This window comes from Muscardinus avellanarius (assembly GCF_963383645.1).
Source record: "Muscardinus avellanarius genome assembly, chromosome: 12".
Lineage (NCBI taxonomy): Eukaryota > Metazoa > Chordata > Mammalia > Rodentia > Gliridae > Muscardinus > Muscardinus avellanarius.
In genome coordinates this window covers 8,663,179-8,685,935 of record NC_137798.1, presented here as the reverse complement: position 1 = coordinate 8,685,935, position 22,757 = coordinate 8,663,179, and the positions used below count along the sequence as shown (strand labels likewise).

At 42.3% G+C, this 22,757-nt stretch overlaps 1 protein-coding gene across 1 annotated transcript in view; it reads right to left on the bottom strand.

The window, feature by feature from the left end:
* The window catches only part of SHC4 (SHC adaptor protein 4), a gene marked incomplete at its 3' end in the record, with an annotated part of 129,438 nt that overhangs the window by 52,530 nt on the left and 54,151 nt on the right, over window positions 1-22,757 (bottom strand). The window contains exons 3-4 of the mRNA XM_080707969.1: window positions 7,618-7,681; window positions 3,892-4,011 (exon numbers count right to left, since the gene is read on the bottom strand). Coding sequence (XP_080564095.1) covers window positions 3,892-4,011; window positions 7,618-7,681 — 184 coding nt within the window. The remainder of the gene's footprint in view (window positions 1-3,891; window positions 4,012-7,617; window positions 7,682-22,757) is intronic.

The following is a 22,757-nucleotide window of genomic DNA, read 5'->3' as shown; positions in this document are numbered from 1 at the left end:
TGTTTAGTGTAATTTTGATTTCTGCCTCTGAGGGTCTATAAAACATTATCCAGGGGTAAGTGGTTATATTCTTAAATGTTCTCAGTAACTAAAGATAAATGTGACTACCTGACCAATAGGTGCTGTCATCTATGAATAGATCCATAAACTTGAACCTGTTTATGTTTTCAGTTCAAAATACTGACTAGAAGTTAAGGGGAGGGGGTGAGGTATTGGTATTTCATCATATTTATCTTAGAAATTTCAAGGGTCGCTTTCTTAGAGGAATTTTTTTTTTCTACTGGGAATGGAACCCAGGGGCATTTTACCTCCAAGATACACCCCCAGCCCTATTTTTTTATTCTTTATTTTGAAACAGAGTCTCACTAAATTGCAGAGGGCCTAAGTAACTGAGGCTATCTGCAAACCTATGATCCTCCTGTCTCACCCTCCCAATTACTGGGATAACAAGTGTATGCCTCCACACCTGGCTTTCTTTAAAAATTTAATTAATAAATAATTTTCTCATGCTGCACCTATAATCCTCTTTGATGCTTTCATCTTTTAACATTTTAGTTTGGATATATAAAGTATCTTAAGCCGGGCATGGTGGCACACTCTTATAATCCCAGCATTTGAGAGCCCCAAACAGGAGGATCACGGTTCGCGGACAGCCTCAGCTACTTAGTGAGGCCCTCTGCAACCTAGTGAGACCCTGTTTCAAAATAAAGAATAAAAACAGGGCTGGGGGTGTAGCTCAGAGGTAGAATACCCCTGGGTTCCATCCCCAGACCCGCAAATATATTTAAATAAATACAATTTCTTGAATTGAAGGATTTATGGTGGCACATCTCTCTCACTTCCTCCTGCAGTGTCCCCCAGGCCTGCAGAATAACTCAAAATAAGCTGCAGAGTCGAAGACCATTGAGATCCTAACTTCGGTCCCCACTCCAGCAGGAGGCGGAACACAACCTCACACTATGCTCCCAGTGCAGAAAGAATCTGAGTTATTCCCAAAGGCATATATTATTGCTATAGCTACTGGCTGTGGAAGTTACCCATGCCGACTGTCGCTAGCTCTGTTTTGACTGAAAGATGAGGAGCATGTACTAACGATGCCTCTAAGTGCTGGTCTGAAGAGGTAGTAAAGGGAAAAGAGATGCTGAGAATAAACTATGCCCACAACATGCACACAGCCCTATTCTTCATAAATCTCCCATTTACTTCAGATGCTGCACGCGAGGGGCCATTTTATATAAATGATCGATTTTGCACATAAGGCTGTCTTTGTGATGCTTTTAGCTTTGCCTACACTTCTTGTTTACTTGGCCCTGGGGATTCAACCCAGGGACATCTCACCTCTGACCTACACCCCAAGCCCTTTTTTATTGTTTATTTTGAAACAGTTTCACTAAGTTGCTAAGGAACTTGCTGATTTGCTGATGTTGGCCTAGAACCTATGATCCTCCTATCTAAGACTCCCAAGTACTGGGATTATACGTGTGCACCACCACATCCGTCCTCTTCCTTCTTTTTCTTTCTTTCTTTCTTTTTTTTTTGGTGGTACTGGGGTTCCTGGAAGCCCTTCTACCTCTGGGATACACTCCCACGGGCTACACCCCCAGACCTATTTTTTAACTTTTTTATGTGGAAGCAGGGTCTCTGAAGCCAGCGAGGCTGGCTCCGAACCAGCGCGATCCTCCTGTCTCCGCCTCCCAAGCGCGGGGATTACAAGCGTGCGCCACCACACCCGGCCTATTCTTCCTTCTTTACGAAACTTTGAGGTACTTCAAGAGCTTCTAAACTCAGATTTCATGACTAAAAGCACTCATCATGGCCGGGCGTGGTGGCGCACGCTTATAACCCCAGCAGCATCTGGGAGGTTGAGACAGGAGGATCATGGTTCCTGGCCAGCCTCAGCTACTTAGTGAGGCCCTTTGCAACTTAGTGAGACTGTTTTTAAATAAAGAATAAAAATTAGGGCTGGGAGCATAGCTCAGAGTTAGAATGCCCCTGAGTTCTTCCCCCAGTAACAAAAAAAAACCAAAAAACAAAAAAATTCATCATCTATGGTACCATGTACATGAGTAAAAACTACAACTAAATTCCACATCTACAAATCTCGTGAAGTCAAACCACGGGAATGAGTGAATAAATGTTTCACCTTCCACACAGTGTGTGGTATCTCCCAAGTACAGCCCGAAATATCATGCTGTCATTCCACCAACGTATCGCTGTCATATCTGTGTATCACCTCTCTTGGACCCAGTTAGGTAAAAATCCATTTTGCATTGTTTCATAGTAAGCATTTTCCTCTAAAGTGGCTTATGCTATTGCCTAAGCAATGTATTTCATTCTGATTTTGTATTTAGAAATTAAAGCAGCTCTCAAAGCCTGTCCTTGTTACTGACAATTTTATAATTTTATATATTATGCATTCCCAGTTAAGTAGTGAAGATGTATGTGTGTGTGTGTGTGTGTGTATGTGTGTGTGTGTGTGTGTATTTATATATAGTCTCTGAGGAAGAATATTTAAGTAATTAATAATATCAGGAACCATGTGGCTGGCACTGTGCTACATGATCTATTTCTATTATATATCTATTTATATCTATTATCTCATTGATTTATATCTATTATCATTGATTTATATCTATTATCTCATTGAATCCTCTAAACAGCCCCATGAGATACTGTTAGATGCATTCCCTCAGAAGCCTTATGACTATATACTGTGAATCTCAGTTTCTTGACAAGGAAAACTGAGGTTCACAGTGGTGGGGTAATTTGCTAAAAGTGGCAAAGCCATGACTTCACCCACCTGGGACCTCAGAGCCTCTGTGTTTTTTTTAATGTTTTATCATTACCAGTGCACAGTAAGACTTTCAGGAGTCCTTGATCAACTGCACTCCATCCAGTAAAACCTTAAATATTAAGATTCTTCAGTCGCTACATATTAAGCACGGAGAAAAATCAGAATCCAACACAATCTGATAGAGATTTAAAATACTGGAAAGTTTAAATAGTGCCCTGGTTTAGATATGTAATTAATCCAGTGCTTGTATATCTTTTAAATTTGCTTCAGCCATGCTCTTAGATGAGAAATAAAGTTCACAGTAAAAACCTGGGCATACTGCAGGATCAAAAATCACCAAAGGAGAAGAATGATGTTCACACAGTAACAGTTGAGAAAGCCCTTCAACCACAAGAGTTGGAAGAAAATGTTTTCTGCTTTAAATGTCGGTGAGCTACAACATTAACTCTAGAATATTAACTCAAACATGACCTTTCTTCTTCGTCCTTTATCAGCACCCAGTCTAGCACATACTCCAGTAGTTCTGAGAGTGGGACGCCTTTCCCTTTGGAGAAGACTGGCAGAGACTAATCAATGATCAAATGAAGGCTGTAAGTTAGCAAATGGTATTTACTGTGTTCTTTGAACCTTAGTTCTGTGTGTGTGTGTTACTGGAGATTCAACCAATGAACATTTTACCTCTGATTTAACGTTCCTAAATCCACCCCCCAACTTTTTTTTGTTTGTTTGGAAAAAGGGTCTCATTAAAAAAATCTTACCATGTTGCTAAGGCTAGTCTCAAACCTGCAATCCTCCTTTCTCTGCTTCCCAAGTACTAGAAGTATAGGCATACGCCACCATCCCTAGCAAGAATCTTAGTTTGTTATTTAAAGCCAATTAGGTAGCAGCAAGTATGTAGGCCATTAAATGCCCCAGTGATGGGTTAGTAATACTGCTATTCTAATTATTGTTAGGCATAAGTGTCGGGCAAAATTTTTCCCTTGTGCCTTATTTAATTATAGGCATGCTCTGTCTGACGCTTTATGCCCCTTATAACACCCCGGGCTTCTAGAAAAATAGCTGGTATGTTAAACTATAAATGACATTCGCTGTCTTACCTGCTGGTTGTCAAGATTCATCAGCGTGAGGCTGCACGTTGAGATGGTCAGTTTTATGTTCTTTCCCGAAAACTGAAGATTACTTTTGCCAAGAACCGTTGATAGGAATTTAACTGGAGGCTTTAAAAATAACAAAACAATATTGCAAGCTATAGATTTTGTTATAGACTAGACGCTAATAGTTTTTAAATGTTAAATGAATCAAATCCCATACTCTTCTTCCCGATTTGACTTTACATAAGTCAAATGAGACAGAATAATTCTTGTTAAAAACTTTTTTAAGAATTGGAACACAGCAAGCTCTTTAGTAAATGAAAGTTGAGAGCTCAAAACTTTCCTCATAACCTCCCTTCTCTCCAAATAACAGAAATGGGGGGTCCTGTTTTATATAGACAAATTTTTTTTTTTTTTGGTGGTACTGGGGGTGGAACCCAGAAGCTTTCTACCTCCGGGCTATACTCCCAGACCTTTTTATATATTTTATTTGGAAACAGGGTCTCACTAAGTTGCTGAGAGCCTCACTAAGTAGCTGAGGCTGGCTTCAAACCCGTGCGATACTCCTGTCTCAGCCTCCCAAGCGCGGGGATTACAAGCGTGCGCCACCACGCCCAGCTATAGACAAATTTTTTAAGAGTTCAGCTCAGGAATAGAGCAATTGCCAGGAATGCTTAAAGTCTTGGTTTTAATCTCAGTGAAAAAAAATAAAAGAGACCTCAAAACTCATGTGATATCACCTAAGAAGATAAATTCACAGCCCTCCAAACTGCCTATGATGAAATAATCCACAGACTTAATGGTATAAAACAGAAGTCGGACCATATTCTATCGGCCTTAATAGTTTGGGGTTCCCAAGTGTGGAGGGAAATGCTAGGCCAGAGACAGAATGTGGTGGGTAAGGGCGTGGACCTGGAGCCAGGCTGGCCTTGACCTGGGACTTCTACACACTGAGTCACTGGGCAAGGAACTTAACTTCTCTGGGTTTCAGAAGTGTTACAAATAATAGCACCTGAGCCGGGCATGGTGGTGCACGCTTGTAATCCAAGCATTCAGGAGGCTGAGACAGGAGGGCTGTGGTTCATGGCCAGCCTCAGCTACTCATGAGGCCCTCTGCAACTCAGTGAGACCCTGTTTCAAAATAGAGAACAGGGCTGGAGGTGTAGCTTGGAGGTAGAATGCCCCTGAGTTCCATCACAAGTACTGCAAAAAAAATTAAAAATAAATAAATAATAGCTTCTGTCTCCTTTTTTTGTGACGATTAACAAAATTTTTAAAATCCAACTTATCACTGGGCATGGTGGCACACACTTGTAATACCACCTTTCAGGAGGCTGAGACAGGAGGATGGCGGTTTGTGGCCAGCCTCAGCTACTTAGTGAGGCCCTTTGCAACTCAGTGAGACCCTGTTTCAAAATAAGAATTAAAAAAATAGGGCTGGGACCCCGGGGCGTGGTGGCACATGCTTGTAATCCCCAGGCTTGGGAGGCGGAGACAGGAGAATCACACAGGTTCGAAGCCAGCCATGCTGGCTTAAGAGACCCTGTTTCCAAATAAAAATATAAAAATAGGTCTGGGAGTGTAGCCTGGAGGTAGAAGGGTTTCCAGGAACCCCAGTACCACCAAAAAAAAAAAAAAAAATAGGGCTGGGGGTGTAGCTCAGAGCAAGAATGCCCCTGAGTTCCATCCCTAGTACCGCAAAAAAAAGGAAATATATATTTCTGTGTATATATGTATGTATATATTTATGTGTTTGTATGTATATATTTATGTGTTTATATGTATGTATATTGTGTTTATATATTTATGTATATATATTTATGGATGGAGAGAGAGAGAGAGTGTGTGTGTGTGTGTGTGTGTGTGTGTGTGTGTGTGTCCTAGGAAGAGTCCCTGAAAGATATTAAGTGCTTAACCAATGCTAGTTAGCAAAGGAAATTTACTCAAAATTTTCTGTTTTTCTTTACAGGTGTCCTATCTGGAAAGACGATAGCCATGTTTCTTTGCACAGATTTGATAAAAGAAACGTGTTTACTCCTGAAATAAGAAAATCTTAAATGGGTGAGCCAGTCTGTTGGTATCAGCCAGTTGGAGCACTCTGCGCTCAGAGGTTATGAGGACGAGGGAGGTGCCCGGAATCTGCTTTAGGGCACAGGTTCTGCTAAGCAGAGCAGAAATAGGGAGTTTAGCCCTTTGAAAACTCATGCTGAATAATGATGACAATGAGGCCAGGTGGTCTAGTAATAGAGCACCAGCGAGGAATCAGGAGACCCGGTTTCTGTAGCGGGCTCTGACCTGAATGGGCCTAGTGATCAACTATTCTCTCATACTCAGTTTAATAGCTGGTCAAATGAGAGGTCACTAAAGATCTCTTTCCTCTTAAACGACCTGCAACTCTATAATTTAGAGACTTAAGAGCCTGTACACCTCATTGGAGTTTTCAAAGAAATTCTGCATACGAGGGTCCAGAGCTTAATAGTAACAATGCTCGCCGCTGCTCAAAGTAGAATCTAGGAAGTGTAATACATTCCAGACACTGGTGAGCACTTTGTGGATATTATATCAATTAATTCTTATGTAACCCTATAAACTAAGCGCCATTCTCTCCCACTTTACAGATAAGGAAACCAAGGAGCCTGGAGTTGGATAAGTGACTTGTCCAAGGAGATTTCACACCGTTCTTGGGTGGCAGAGGCAGGATTCTGTGTAACAGAGACAAGGCAAGTCTGTCTAACATCAAAGCTTTGGCTTTCTTTCAGCATGGGGAGCTCCTTCTGCTCATGTGTTATTATTAACTCACCTGGACCACTATCCAGATTTACGTTTGAAAATAGCCGGACATGGTGGAGCACACTTGTAATCCCAGGATTGGGGAGAAACTATAATTGAGTAAATAAGTAAGCCTAACTGGGGGTGATGGGAGGGAAAAGAGGGAAATTTCCTAATTTAAAAGATGTACATTCACAAACATATCAAGCTGGGTGTGGTGGCGCACGCTTGTAATCCCAGCATTCGGGAGGCTGACACTGGAGGATCGTGGTTTGCGGCCAGCCTCAACTACTTAGTGAGGCCCTTTGCAACCTCAATGAGACCTTGTTTCAAAATAAAGAATAAAAATAGGGCTGGGGGTGTAGCATGGAGATAGAATGCCCCTGGGTTCCATTCCCTTTACCACAAAAAAAAGAAACAAAGAAAGAAGGAGAGAGAGAGAGAGAGAGAGAGAGAGAGAGAGAGAGAGAGAGAGAGAGGAAAGAAAGGGAGGGAGGGAGGAAAAAGAAAGAAAGAAAGAAAGAAAGAAAGAAAGAAAGAAAGAAAGAAAGAAAGAAAGAAAGAAAGAAAATAGGCCAGGAAGTCTTAATGTTAAAATGCAAAAAATATACATTTATAAAATATTGAAATTAAAGGGCACCAAACTGGTCATCTGGTTGAACTTCCTAACAGTGAGATGTGATAACCTCTCACAAGAAAGTAAAGACATTGAGCCAGAGCCCCGATGTTTCTGAACCCCTGCTCTCTCTCCTCTGCTCTGCAGGCATCACCTTTCAGACAATGTCTGCTGAGTTGGAAAACCTCGAGGGACGAGCAACTTTGGATGCAGTGATGTCACCATGGCAACTAATAAAGTCCAGGCTGGACCTTGGGTACCACGGTGGGATGGGCTAACAGCTACTCTGGTAACTTCACTGCCATCATTCAAGAAACATAAAGCAAGAAAATCACATCAATGTTTACCTTTCTCTTCTTAATGGCTCCATGTGTCCCAGGGACAGCTTCACACAGGCGACTTATTGCTTCCCTACACAACAGAAACCATAGAAATACTTAGCATACTACTTGGAGAAATGTTAGAACTTATTATGACCAGTGTCGGGCGTGGTGGCGCACGCTTGTCATCCCCGCGCTTGGGAGGCGGAGACAGGAGGATGGCACAGGTTCGAAGCCAGCCGCGCTGGCTTAGGAGACCCTGTTTCCAAATAAAAATATAAAAATAGGTCTGGGAGTGTAGCCCGGAGGTAGAAGGGCTTCCAGGAACCCAGTACCACAAAAATAAATAAATAAATAAATAAATAAATAAATAAATAAATAAATAAAATTGTTATGACCAAAATATACACAAATGTAACCATGAGGGAAGTTCTAAGGTTGAAAGCAGTTGGTCTTTGCACAGTTCAAACTCAGGAGAACCTAGCAGTACCTAACATTGAAAAATTGCTTTCCAACAAGGAGTCCTACTTTTTATTTTTTATACATATAAAATATGTTACATATTATATATTATGTATAAATATATGTATGTATTATATAACATATGTGGTATATACTTGGGGGGCTACTGTGGATTGAACCCAGGAGCGTCCCACCTCTAGCTACACCCCCTAGCCTTATTATTTTCAAACAGGATCTCACTAGGTTACCGTGTGCTGGCTTCAAAACTGAGATCTTTCTATCTACCAAGTACTGGGATTACGGGTATGCACCACCATACCTGGCTATAGATATATTTGTAATATATGTATGTTTCCTTGAATTTCAGATTTTTTTTTCCACTGTTTTTTTTTTTTTAACCAAAAAGAAGGGGCAGACTTTTGTTTTCTAGGAAAATCCCAATTTTACCATTAGCAAAATCCTCGCTGCAGCGTTCTGAATTAAAAACTTCATAGTCTTTCAGCCCCATAGACAATTCAATAGAAAGGAACCTGACACTCAAGGAAGTTTAAGAGGAGAAGGAAGGCACTGAACTTCAAGGTGGTTTCAAATGGAGCCTTATTGACTAAACTACTGGCTCACGCCATTGAGTTTTCAGGTACTTTCACAGAAGAAAAGAAAATCGATACCAAATTTCCTCCTTTGCGTATTTCTCAGCCCTTACTGTATATTGCACTTCCTGAGAGAACGGTACCACTGAAATAAGTACTTGCTTCTTAATGGACGTGGTGAAGGAGCAGGCACCCTCTTTTCCATAAATAGCGTTATAACTAAAAGCTTTTGTCTCTGAGACTCGGAACATTCATAACCAACCACGCTTTCTTCACTCTGCGGACCTTAACCCTGTCTCTGTCCACACACATATGAAACTTTCCACAGGGCAAGCAGAAATCTCTACACTCCTTCCTGGACCCCCAGAGATCACCACTGAAATTAATAACCTGAATTTACACAGACATAGGTCACAGTATTAGAGTGTTTTAACATATTATATTTTATGATAATATTTTCTGAGATAGTTCTGATCCCCAAAGAAAGGGGTTGAGTCATCAGAGAGAGAGGAATTACTAAAAAGCTTAGAGAGACTGTAGAGCAGAACAGGGTTTTAGAAGACACTTGGAAAAGCAAGACAAGCACCCAAAGATTCCAGGCATCGTTTCCGATTTATACATTTTAGGTCAGGATCTCTTTTTTCTCTGGGTAAGTGAAACTCTTTTCCACGGTATTACCTTGTCTGATTTTTGCATGATTACCTGAAACCAAAGCATGTAATGGCTCTTTGGCTTAGCGTATTTTCTCAGAATTTCTGGTTGCTTGTTGCTCTAGTATTCTGACCTTTGTTCCCTGGAGTCAGATAGAAGGATAACAAAGAAGAAAGCTGGGCTCTGTCGTTTGGTTGGTTGATTGACGTTTTTGTTCATCCTAATGATTATTTAGTAATTCATGAGACTCGTATAATTGATCCAAACTGACCTCTGGTACTGCCAAAATAACTAGTCCAGGCAGCCCATTGTACTGATTATGTTTACTAGAGCATTATGGGGCAGATCCTGTATTCCATTAGAGCCAATCCAGGTGCTTTGTAAAAGGTTCCAACTAAGAGCAGATACAAATGGATATTGACGCTGCCAAATATAATGGTAATTATTATTATCACTAGAAGTTGTTACTTTTAGATAGAACCTTCTAGTTTTATAAAGTACTTTCCCAGGCACTAGTTTGGGGGTTCATTTGCTTGTTTTATTTATTTATTTATTTTTATTCTCATACACCAACTGGCAACATCTTCTAACAAAAGTAATATGGCGAATCTGTATTGAAGGAAATGCATTAGCAGCTATCAAGGAAGGTTTGGAAGGTTCCTGGTAGACTGGGTATTGGGAATTCTAAGACAAAGATAACAAGCAAAGATACCAAAATAAAACTATAATATGAGAGAACTACAAGTACTTTGATGTTGCGAGAGCAGTAAAGTGTGGTAGAGGAAGAGTGAATAAGAGCTAAGAGATGCGATTGGAGCCTCGGAACGTTTTCTGTTAAGAGCCGTAGAGTCTTTATTCTGTCGCACCTACTCAGCGCTTCCCCTGGAGTGCAGTCAGCAACCTTAGACAATACGTCAAAAAATGAGCAAGGTGGTCTTCCAATTAAATTTATTCCTAGAAACAAGCAACTGGTGAGATTGGGTCCACACAATTTACTAAACCTTAGATTAGATCATTCGCACACAAGAAAAAAGTTCAGTCTTAAAAAAATGGGAGAAATGCCCTCATTTGTTATGGTTTTAAAATTGAAAATTAAAACCACTACAAGATACTTTGCTCCCGTTAAATTAGATAAAAGAAAAAAATAAAATCCACTATTGGGAAAGGTGGGGAAAATTTCGCTTTGGACATGATTATCCATTGCATGGAGCTGAACTTAGTACTAATACAGTCTTTCTAAAGAGTAATTTGGTAAAAGATGACAAATATAATAACATTTATCGAAGTGTTTGACAAGGACAGAACTTATATTGAATCAACACTGAGAATGAATACAAAAGAAACCTTCATTTTAGAGTAAAAACCAACCCAAAAGCTGGTGGTACAGAGATAAAACCCAGAAAAACAGTGTCAGGAAGCTGAGGTGGGAGGATCCCTGGAACCCAAGAGTTTGAGGTCAGCCTGAGCAATAGAGTGTGATCCTGCCTCTAAATAAATAAATAATATCACTTGGAACATGAAGAGCACAACTACAGAAATACAGGGGAGAAATCCATATAAACCAGTGGTAAAAATAGAACTTGGAATGGTATATACACATTGGTGGTAGCTACGTACAATTAATTCAGTCTAAATGGTGACATAGAAAAGCTGAGGGCTAAATGAGCAATGTGTGCACGTATGCCTCCGCCATCTTTGCCCCATTAAGATGTCCGACTAAATGGACCAAGAAAAAATTAAAAAGAAAAGCTTATAGCCAGTGCTTTGATTCTGGTGCTTCGTGGTTTATTTCCTGATTCTATTATATACGTTTGAATAATGCAAATAATACCGTTTTACTTTCATGGAGAAGTTGATTGAAATATATATTTAAAATATTCAAAAGAATATGATCCAGCAACACCGCTTCTGGGTATCTACCCAAAAGAATGGAAACCAAACTACCAAACTAATGCTTGAGTATCTATGTTCATAGCTGCACAATTCACCACAGCCAAACTATGGAACCAGCCAAGATGTCCATCCACAGATGAATGGATCACAAAACTGTGGGATATGTACACAACGGAATTTTACTCAGCCATAAGGAAAAACACAACTACGTCATTTACAGGGAAATGTATGGAAGTGGAGGACGTTATGCTAAATGCAATTAGTCACAAAAAAACAAGAAATTGGGTGCTTTCCCTAATATGTGAAAGCTAGGAAGAAAAAGAGTCATAGGAGGAACTCTAGACGAAGAAGGGGACACAAGATGAGCAAGTAAGTTGACCTGACTGAGGGGATGGGGGGAGGGAAACTATCTAATGTTCATGATGGACATTCACAGACATATCAAAGTCAATCCCTAAGGCAAACATGAGAAGGCAGGAGGGGGAGGGAATGGGGCGGGAATTGGGGAGGGGCTAATTGGGTGGTGTGTGTATGTATGTCTCCACCATCTTGTACCCCATTGAGATGTATGACTACAATGCACCAATAAAAAGTTAAAAAATAAAAATATTATTTGAAAATGCAAAGTTCCTTCAGCATGAGTTTCATTCCTGTGAGGCAAAGGTGTCATGGAAATGTGAGGGCCATGTCAAAGACGTGCCTATGGAGAGGTGACACCCCCAGAGAAGGGGGAGGATGCTCATGTTATGAATAACAACAGACAAGCAAGTACAGTGGCTCTTGGCTGTAATCCCTGTACTTGGGAGGCTGAGACAGGAGGATCAAGGTTCAAGGACAGCCTCAGCAACTTAGCAAGACTTGGTTTCAAAATAAAAGTAGCTGAGGGTGTAGCTCATAGGTAGAATGCCTCTGGGGTTTAATTCCCAATGCAATGATGATAATAATGATAACAACAAGAAGAATAACAACAAATCTCTCTCTCCCTGTTCTTATCCAGCCTAGATTATTTTTTTAATTTAGAGTTGAACTCAAGGGCATTCTATCTCTGAGCTCCAGTCCCAGACCTTTTTATTTTTTATTTTGAACCTAGGTTTCCAACATGTGAGCCTCCTGTCTCAGCCTCCCAAGTACTGGGTTTCCAGGCGTACACTGTCATGCCTGGATTAGCTTGTAATGCTATCATCCTTCTAGCCACTAAATCCAGATTAATTTTAGGGTTTTTCTTTCATTTTGTTGGTTTTAGACTTGTCTGTTTCTATTTCCAAAAGTTTCATGAAAAAAAAAAAAAACCTTAACCAGTTTTGGCCACACTTTCACATTAAAAATCCCTGCCCAAGCAGGCGTAGTGGCACACACTTGTAATCCCAGAACTTGGGAGGCTGAGACAGGAGGATCACAGGGTGGTGGCTAGCTGCAGTTACTTAGTGAGGCCCTCAGAAACTTAGTGAGACCCTATTTCAAAATAAAGAATAAAAATAGGACTGGGGGTGTATCTTGGAGGTAGAATGCCCCTGGGTTCCATCCCCAGTACTGAAAAAAAAAATACCTGTTAGTCAAGTGTGGTAAAACACACTTGTAATCCCAGTAATTTGGGAGGTTGAGGCAGGAGGATCGCCAGTTTGAGACCAGTCTCAGTGACTTAGTGAGACCCTGTTTCAAAATAAAGAATTTTTAAAAAGTGGGGTAGGGGGTGTATAGCTCAGAAATGGAATGCCCCTGGGTTCATTCCCCAGTACCAAAAACTAAAATATAAAAATAAAATATGCTGGGCATGATGGGGCACACTTGTAATCCCAGCATTTGGGAGGCTGAGACTGGAGGATCGCTCTTACGGTTTGGGAATGATATGGTTTTGGGGAAACTGTCCCCGAGAATCCCTGTTAGGGTTCCGGACACAATTTCCCTCAAAACACACACACACACAAAAAAAAACCAAAACAGAAAAAATGCGGCTTCTTGTCCTGAGCTAAGGGTAAATACACATTATACTCTTGCTGAAGATTTTAAGAAGGTTATTAAAAAGATAGAAACACAGAAGACAGTTAAAGCCCCATGCCATTCAGAAATAGCACGGGGGGCGGGGGGTGGGTTCGAGCGAATTCACCCAAAGATATATAACATGTGGACCTGGCTTTTTATATGCATGACCTCCATCTTGTTCACATAATTCTGAAGTAGTCCCCTTATTTCCCTGCCAAGGTGGAGCCCAGGTGTCCTTTCCGCCTAGGTCTCTTTTCACGAAGGTCATGATCAAAGGTCAGGTCGACCCCTCCTCCCATCCTAGCTAGCTTATCTAATCATGTACATCTGTCTTTAGAAGCCCTAGCTCCCCTCTCCTATGACTTGCTAATTACCTTTAGCTTAGTCAATCTAAGTTTCAGTAGCTGTTTGCTTCCTGACCGAAACCAAGTCTTTCTCTCTCCAGGTCTGCCATTTTGACACAATTATTTCTGAAATATATCTATTAATAATCAGAGCGTTCTCAAATCTTCCTAAGCCATTTCCAGTACTGGTACAATCACGGTTCATGGACAACCTCAGGTACTTAGTGAGGCCCTCTGCAACTTAGTGAGACCCTATTTCAAAAAATAAAGAATAAAAATAGGGCAGGGTCTGTAGTTCGGAGGTTGAACGCTCCAGGGTTCCATCCCCACACCCACAAAAACAAAACAAAAAAATTAAGATAAAATAAAATATAACTTCTCAAATCCTGCTTCCTCTGCTGATATTGAGTTTAACAAATAACTCCCCAGTCAGGAGAAGACAGATATATGTGTATATTTTGTTGCTTTTGTTCACAAAGATCTTTTCTTTCCCTGAGACCAGGACTAAGAAAATTAACAGAAACATTTTCAAGAACAAATAGTACTTTCAGAGTTTTCTGGTTTTTTTCTTTTTTCTTTTTTTTTTTTTCTGGAGCTTTGGCCACACCCTCTGGCCTAACGCTTTGACTTTACAAATGTCCAGGAAAAAGAAAGCAGAGCCCAGAAGCCTGAAAGCGGTCACTTCTCCCTGCACAGTCCTGAGGACCGCCCTCGCCGCTTGCCCGAGCAGCCCGCCCTGCTGCACAGCCTTCTGGACCTGGCTTGCAGGGAGGTTTCCTCCAGCTAGCAAACATTTGGCAGTTGCCCTCTCTCGGAGGAGCACAGTTCGGGGAGCTGAAATGCTGACGATTCCTCTCCTGGAGCCTGTACTAGAAAGAGAGAGAAACACCCCAGAGGTCCAACAGTGACCGCTTTGTTCATTGTGTCCCCACATGCGAGGGCAGGGGAGAAGGGAGGGAATGTAAGACCACAAGAATGGGGCTGAGGATTTGCTTTAAAGACTATAAAACTCTGCCCCGCCATCAGACAAAAAAAAAAAAAAAAAGATATTTTCTCTGTCTTTAAGTCCAAACTAATCATCTCCACAAAGTGGTCATTCTTCTCCACCCCTTGGACACTGCTGGACTTAAGTTATAATTTTTCTGTATCTTTAACCCTTAAACAGTTAAACTCCTCTGAAAGCAACGTTGCCTAACCTGCCCCCCTCCCTCTTATTCTAAGTTTCAAAGATGATATTCCGATCCAAGACTGGAGTGGAGCACTTAATGGGGGGGAGGGGCCGTGGAGTAGTGTTTTTTTTTTCCCCAGTGAAAATGTAATAAATAGGAAAGTCGGGCATGGTGGCACCTGCTTGTAATCCCAGCACTTGGGAGGCTAAGACAGGATGATCGTGGTTCGAGGCTGAGACAGGAGGATCACGGTTCGCAGACAGCCTCAGCTACTTAGTGAGACCCTTTGAAACTCAGTGGGACCCTGTTTCTAAATAAAGAATAAAAATAGGGCTGGGGGGTGTAGCTCGGAGGTAGACTGCCCCTGGGTTCCATTCCCAGTATCTAAAAAATAAAAAAAGCAGAGCCAGAACTTGTGTACCGTAACACTAGGCAAAGGGCCAGCTGGAATGATTACAGGCCGAGGTCCTTGCTTCCCCACCCTGGCACACACACCCACAGTCACGTGCACAGCCCCACATATACACAGTTGTGTGCACAGTGCAGGGATGCTTTCCGTTTCATCCAGGCTAAGAGAAACGAGAAGAAAATTTCAATCACAATAAAAGCCTTTCCAAAATAAAAAGAAAAAAAAAATACTCTGGCTAAACAAACCTGCCTGTGTCTCCCAAGGCTCTTTTATTTTTCTCTCTCAACATGAACTTTTAAAGTAGTTTGTTAAAAATGTCTAAGGGTCAGGTTATCACATGAATGTCTCAAAGTGCCTGCACACTCGCTGGGTGTGGTGGCACACACTTGTAAACCCAGTGTTTGTGAGGCTAAGACAGGAGGATCGTAAGTTTGAGATAGCTTCAGCAATTTAGCAAGACACTGTTTCAAAATAAAAATATAAGCCGGGCGTGGTGGCACACGCTTGTAATCCCCGTACTTGGGAGGCTGAGACAGGAGGATCTCAGGTTGGTGGCCAGCCTCAGCTACTTAGTGAGGCCCTCCACAACTTTGTGAGACCCTGTTTCAAAATAAAGAATAAAAAAAAATAGGGCTGGGGGTGTAGCTTGGAGGTAAAATGCCCCCTGGGTTTATCCCCAGCACTACAAAAAATCAAATAAAATAAAAATATAAAATAAGGTTGGGAGTGTGGCTCAGAGACTGAATGCCCCTGGGTTCAGACCTCAGTACCACACCAACAGAGAGAGAAAAAGAGAGAAGAAAGGGAGAAAGAAAAACAAAGAAAAAAAAAAAGAAAAATTGCCTTCATATTATGAATGAAGAAACTTGTAAATAATACAGACTCTACAGTGGCATGGTATTACATTGCTCCAATTGTTTTAGGGAAAACAGTACCATCTTTTTTTTTTTTTCTAAACCTTTGCCTTCAGGACATCAAGGCTTGGTGATCTATGCGTTCAATTTTGTTTGGCTTGGTGAAATTAAAGTCACCCGAGGATTTGTGACAGCCCCTGGACTGGACACTTTAGAACATGAGCCTGCCTCGGCAGAGATAAACACACAATGAGTGCAGTCAGTGCCCCCGGGCCAGGCAAAGATGGAGAGCTTCCAACTCCCTCTGTGCCCTTATCAAGGGGTGTCACCTGAGCCCTGCAGGACAGGCCGCTGCGCCCATAAAATACGTCCTTTCATTTGAGAAAGGCATCTCAGCCCCAGGCGGTCAAGGAAAACCTTTCTGTGCTGCCCACAGTTTCTCTCCCCACTCTGTCGTCCCTCCCGAACTGTACTTAAAATCTGACTGTGCGGTCCATTTGTAATTCCACCCAGGTCAGCAGTGACAGCCCTTGGCTTCATGTCTACTCCACGGGTCTGCCCTTCGGCTTGGATGCAAACGTGGACCCATTCGTTGCCCGAGAATGAGGCAAGAGGATCGCCGCATCCCAAGAATCACAGTCTCCCTAGTAAAGAGAAATAATGTGCTGCTGTTCTATCCCCACAATGATTTCCTGTAACAGAATCATGTATTTCAGTAGCGCACGCTTGGAATCCCAGCATTCGGGAGGCTGAGACCTGGAGGATCGCGGTTCGCGGCCAGCCTCAGCTACTTAGTGATGCCCTCTGCAACTCAGTGAGACCCTGTTTCAAAATAAAGAATAAAAAAATAGGGCTGGGGGTGTAGCTCGGAGGTTGAATGCCCCTGGGTTCCATCCCCAGACCCGCAAAAAAAACCAAAACAGAATCATGTATTTATTCCAACTCACACCCACTTAGACCCATAAGCTGATGGCTGACTTTGTAAGCTGTTAGTCCCTATGACAATAAAGACATAGAGTTGGTTTCAGATGAAATACAATGGAATCTGTCAACCTCCCACATTTTTTTCAGCCAGGTGTGATGGCCCATGCTCGTAATCCCAATATTTGGGAGGCGGAGACAGGAGGATCACAGGTTTGAAGCCAGCCTCGACAATTTACCAAGGCCCTCTGCAACTTAGTGAGAACCTGTTTCAAGAAAAAAGAATGGGTTGGGGTATAACTTGGAGGTAGAATGCCTCTGGGTTCCATTCCCAGTACCATAAAAAAAAAAAAATTAGTTTTTCTTTACTTTGGGATAAGCAAGGCTTCTTTAAAACTACTTTTTTTAGCCAGGTGTGGCGGCACATGCTTATAATCCCAGCATTTGGAAGCTGAGACAGAAGGATCACAGTTCGCAGACAGCCTCAGCTAACACTTAGTGAGGCCCTCTGCAACTCAGTGAGGCCCTGTTTCAAATAAAGAATAAAAAAATAGGGCTGGGGGTGTAGCTCAGAGGTAGAATGCCCCTGGGTTCCATCCCCAGTACCGCCAAAAAAAAAAAAAAAAAAAAAAAAACCCACTCTGTTTTAGAAAAATATCCAAAATATCATGAAGGCAAAAGACTGCGCTGACATGCAATGTCATCACTTAAAAGGTTAAGCTCAGGCCGGGCGTGGTGGCGCACGCTTGTAATCCCCGCGCTTGGGAGGCGGAGACAGGAGGATCGCGCAGGTTCGAAGCCAGCCGCGCTGGCGTAAGAGACCCTGTTTCAAAAATATAAAATAGGTCTGGGAGTGTAGCCCGGAGGAAGGAGGGCTTCCAGGAACCCCAGTACCACCAAAAAAAAAAAAAAAAGGTTAAGCTCAGCCACGCATGGCGGTGCCGGCCTGGAATCCCAGCACTTGGGAGGCCGAGACCGGAGGTTCAATGGTTGGAGAACAACCTCAGCAATTTACAGAGACCCTCGGCAGTTCAGCAGGACCCTGCTTCAGAATAGGAAATGAAATAGGGCTAGGGGTGTAGCTTGGAAGTAGAATGCCCCCTAGTTCAATGCCCAGCGTATGCATACACACACACACACACACACACACACACACACACACACACACTTCCCAAAGTAAAATGAAAAAATGACCAAAAATGGTAATAATAAAATATCTACTATCAAAAATAGAAAAATAAAAAGCTTATAAAAATATTCAACTTGTTCAGCCACATTATCCACCCCTGAATTTATAGATATGCATCTACTTCCAAAAATTAGGCTTATCTTCAAAGAAAGAAGGTTTGGCACTATTTACTATTATCTAAAAATGTTGGCAAGAAAGTTTTCTATAGTAGTAAATGAGACCGCGATTGATAGAATAAATGTATGATTTCTACCACTGTTTTGTTTTGTTTTGTTTTTGGTGGTACTGGAGTGGAACCCAGGGGCTTTCTACCTCCAGGATACACTCCCAGACCTATTTTATATGTTATTTGGAAACAGGGTCTCACTGAGTTGCCGAGAGCCTCACTAAGCAGCTGAGGCTGGCTTCGAACCTGTGCGATCCTCCTGTCTCAGCCTCCCAAGCGCGGGGATTCCAAGTGTGCACCACCATGCCTGGCTACCACTGTTGTTTTTTTTTGTTGTTGTTGTTTTTGTTTTTTTAATAACTGGTTCTTTTAAAGGCCGTTTGGCATATATGCTATAGATTGTCTGTGGGAAGACCTTTGTAAGCCGGTGTGTGAGCCCCTCTGAAAGGGGCTGAGCCAGGGAAGTCCAGGGTGGCAAATGTGGCTGGTACCACTTCAGCCCCCACATGTGCAGAACACTCCTCCGTGTACCCGCTTAGCTAAGTGGTGACCACACACTGTCATTATCATCATTTTATTTCTTGTGGTACTGGGGGTTGAACCTAGGGGAATGCTACCTCCGAGTTACACCCTCAGCCCTTTATTTTTTATTTTTTTGTTTTGGAAACACTACATTGCTGAAAGTCTGGTTTCTTGCTGAGGCTGTCTTCAAACCTTCGATATCCTCCCTTCTCAGTTTCCCAAGTTCTGGGATTATAGGCAAATGCCACCATGCCTGGCTGTGACCAAACTTTAAGTTCTTAATAATCAAGTGGTAGATGGTTTAAGTGTAAATTTCTTACAATTGACCAATAAGTATATGAAAAAAATGTCCAACATCAGTAATAATCAGGGAAATGCCAGTCAAATCTACACTGAGATTCCACCCAACAATAGTTAGAATGGGATCATTAAGAATATAAATCATAATGAAAACAGACGCGGATGTAGGAAAATATTCTTATTATACACTGTTGGCAGATTTGTGAATTAGTGCAACATTATGGAGATCAGTTTGGAGGGTCCTCAAAAAAACTTGAAATGGGATTCAGCTACAGCACTCCTCAGTATCTTTTCAAAAGAATTAAAGTCAGAATATTATCCTGATACCCGCATAGCCATCTCTATAGTATGGCCAAACTATGGGCCCAAATGAGGTGTCCATCAACAAACAAATGGACACAGAAAACATTGTGCATATATATGTATATGTACCATGGAATTGTACTCCGCTATAAAGAAGAACAAAATTATGATATCTGAAGAGAAATGAACGGAAGTGAAGGATATTACGCTAAGTGAGATTAGGCCGTCACAGAAAGTCAAGGGTTATATGTCTTTTCTCATATGTAGAAGCTAGAGAGAAAAAAAAAAAACCATAAGGAGTTTTCCTAATTTTAATCTTTTTTATGACACCAGAGATTGAACCCAGTGGCATTCTACCTCTGAGCTAAACCCCCAGCCTGATTTTATTTCTAATTTGGAAAGAGAATCCTACTAAGTTGTAGAGGGCCTCACTAAGTTATAGAGGCTGCCCTCGAACCTGTGATCCTCCTGTTTCAGCCTCCCAAGTACTAGAATTAGAAGCATGTGCCACCACACACCGCCATAAGAAACTAAATAATCCAGAGAAAGCTGGGCTTGGTGACACATGACGTATGACTGCAATACACAAATGAAATAATTTGTTGTTGTTGTTGTGGTACTGGGGATCCCAGGGGCATTCTACCTCCGAGCTACACCCCCAGCCCTATTTTTTAGTCTTTTTTTTTTTTTTTTTTTTTTTTGGTGGTACTGGGGTTCCTAGAAGCCCTTCTACCTCCGGGATACACTCCCAGACCTATTTTATATTTTTTTATTTGGAAACAGGATCTCTTAAGCCAGTGCGGCTGACTTTGAACCTGCGCGATCCTCCTGTCTCCGCCTCCCAAGTGCAGGGATTACAAGCGTGCGCCACCACGCCGGGCTTTTAGTCTTTATTTTGAAACAGGGTCTCACTGAGTTGCAAATGGCCTCGCTAAGTAGCTGAGGCTGTCTGCTAACCGTGGTCCTCCTGTCTCAGCCTCCCAAAAGCTGCATTACAAGTGTGCGCCGCCACGCCTGGCTAAAATAATTTTTTTAAATGCAAATTTTTAGGGCTATTTGTAGGGACTTTGATTCTCTAGGCCTGGGATGGGGCCTGGGACTCTGTAGGTGACTGGGCCTCTCAGGTAATTCGAGAGCAGAGTGGGTGGCCCACACAGGTGACTGAAATTCCTTTGGAGCCAGAGCACAGGACGACTGGTTCTGTGTTCCACGGCTGTGACCAGACGGTTTCTTTGGTAAATGCTAAGGAATTAGGTCACCTTTTCCTAGAGGCAAGGGGAAGGTGGGTACGCTGCCCTCGCATTGAATTCTACTCCATTTCGGGAGAAAATTCTCTTTGGACGTAGTCACTCTGTAGGCTGGGATGGATATTTTTTACAACTCTCTCCTCTCCCTCTGTCTCTGCACCTGCATTTCCTCACAAAGGCTGGAAGCAGAGGGTCTGAAGGTCCTGAGTCTCTTTATTCACAACCCCACTTCCCCACACAGGTGGTGAAAGTGACCTGCATTCCTTCTCCATCTGGCAGGCCGGAGGCAGAGAGGCCGCGTCCATCTGCCCCTCGGAATCACACTCACAGCGCAGTGGCTCCCAGCCTGGGCTTCACATCGCAGACAAGGGCTGGAGACCGGGCTCACCTCCACACACTCTGATCTCCTTGGTGCAAGTCGGAGCTTAGAACCTGGGAGGCGTGTGGGTTTGTTTTGTTGTTGTTGTTGTTTGCTGTGTTTGTGGTTTGTGTGGTACTAGGGATTAAGCTCATGGGCATTCTACTACCAAGCTGCACCCCTGACCCTTACTTTTTTTTTTGGTTTGGAAACAGTTTCACTAGGTTGCTGGAAGCCTGGCTGTATTGCTGAGGCTGTCCTTGAACCTGAGTTTTTCCTGTCTCAGCCTCCCAAGTACTGGGATTACAGGTGTACTAGGGACTGACTAGGGGTTTTAAAACCTCTTCCAGGAGTTTCCAAAAGCTAAATTGAAAATTACCCAGCCGGGCATGGTGACGTACACTTGGAATCCCAGCATTTGGGAGGCGGAGACAGGAGGATTGTGGTTCGCAGCCAGCCTCAGCTACTTAGTGAGGCTCTTTGCAACTCAGTGAGACCCTGTTTCAAAATAAAGAATAAAAAAAATAGGACTGAGGGTGTAACTCGGAATAGAATGCTCCTGGGTTCCATCCCCAGTACCACATACACACAAAAAAGTCCTGAATCCCAAACTCAGGGACTAGAGTCCAGCATTCTATTTTAACAAAAGCCCTTCATACTAGTTTGAGAAAGACGGCCTGAGACTTTTTTTTTTTTTTCCTAGTAAAACTCAGAAAAAGACATTAAAGTATCGTCACCTACAGATTTGTGAGGGTTTTTATGAAACTGTTCCAGAAGAAAGAAATTTACAAATGAGGAATCTGGCATCTTGAATCCAGGCCAGATTCCAAACTGAGGATTAAATGTCATCTTATTCTGTCACTGTGGATTTCAGCATTCTCTAAAATGTGTTCCTTAAATTTTTCTTTCTTTAGGCCGGGCGTGGTGGCGCATGCTTGTAATCCCAGCACTTAGGAGGCTGAGACGGGAGGATCGCACAGGTTCGAAGCCAGCCTCAGCTACTTAGTGAGGCTCTCAGCAACTCAGTGAGACCCTGTTTCCAAATAAAGTATAAAATAGGTCTGAGAGTACAGCCTGGAGGTAGAAAAGCCCCTGGTTCCAGCCCAGTACAAAAAAAAAAAAAAAAAAAAATCTCTTTCTTTGAGGTATACTGAATAAGTCAGTAAGACCTGGTTTCTGGTTCCACTACTTATGGACTTGCTGGATAATCTCTATCAATTCCTGAATTTCTCTAAGTCTCAATATTCTCATCAGCAAAATACGATTAATATCTTTTTTTTTTTTTTTTTTTTTTTTTTGCAGTACTGGGCATTGAACCCAGGAGCATTCTTCCTCAATGATAGGTCAGGCTCCTTTTCCCACGGGACCCCACAGCGAGAACAGCCGAGATGTCGCGAGACTCCAGGTGTCAGGAGACTCCAGACATTGCGAGACTGACTTTTGAAGACCTCTAGGGTCATCTCTTTGTTGTTACTGTTTTTCCCTGGCGATTGTATCCAGAGGCGTTCAACCTGAGCTACACTCTCAGTCTTTTTACAACTTTTTTTGTTGTTTTGAAATAGGGTCTTAGCGGGGCGTGGTGGCGCACGCTTGTAATCCCCACCTGCGCTTGGGAGGCGGAGACAGGAGGATTGTGCAGGTTCGAAGCCAGCCGTTCTGGCTTCAGAGACCCTGTTTCCAAACAAAATAAATATAAAATAGGTCTGGGAGTGTAGCCCGGAGGTAGAAGGGCTTCCAGGAACCCCAGTACCACCAAAAAAAAAAAAAAAGAAAAAAAAAAAGAAAAGAAAAAAGAAAAAGAAAGAAAAG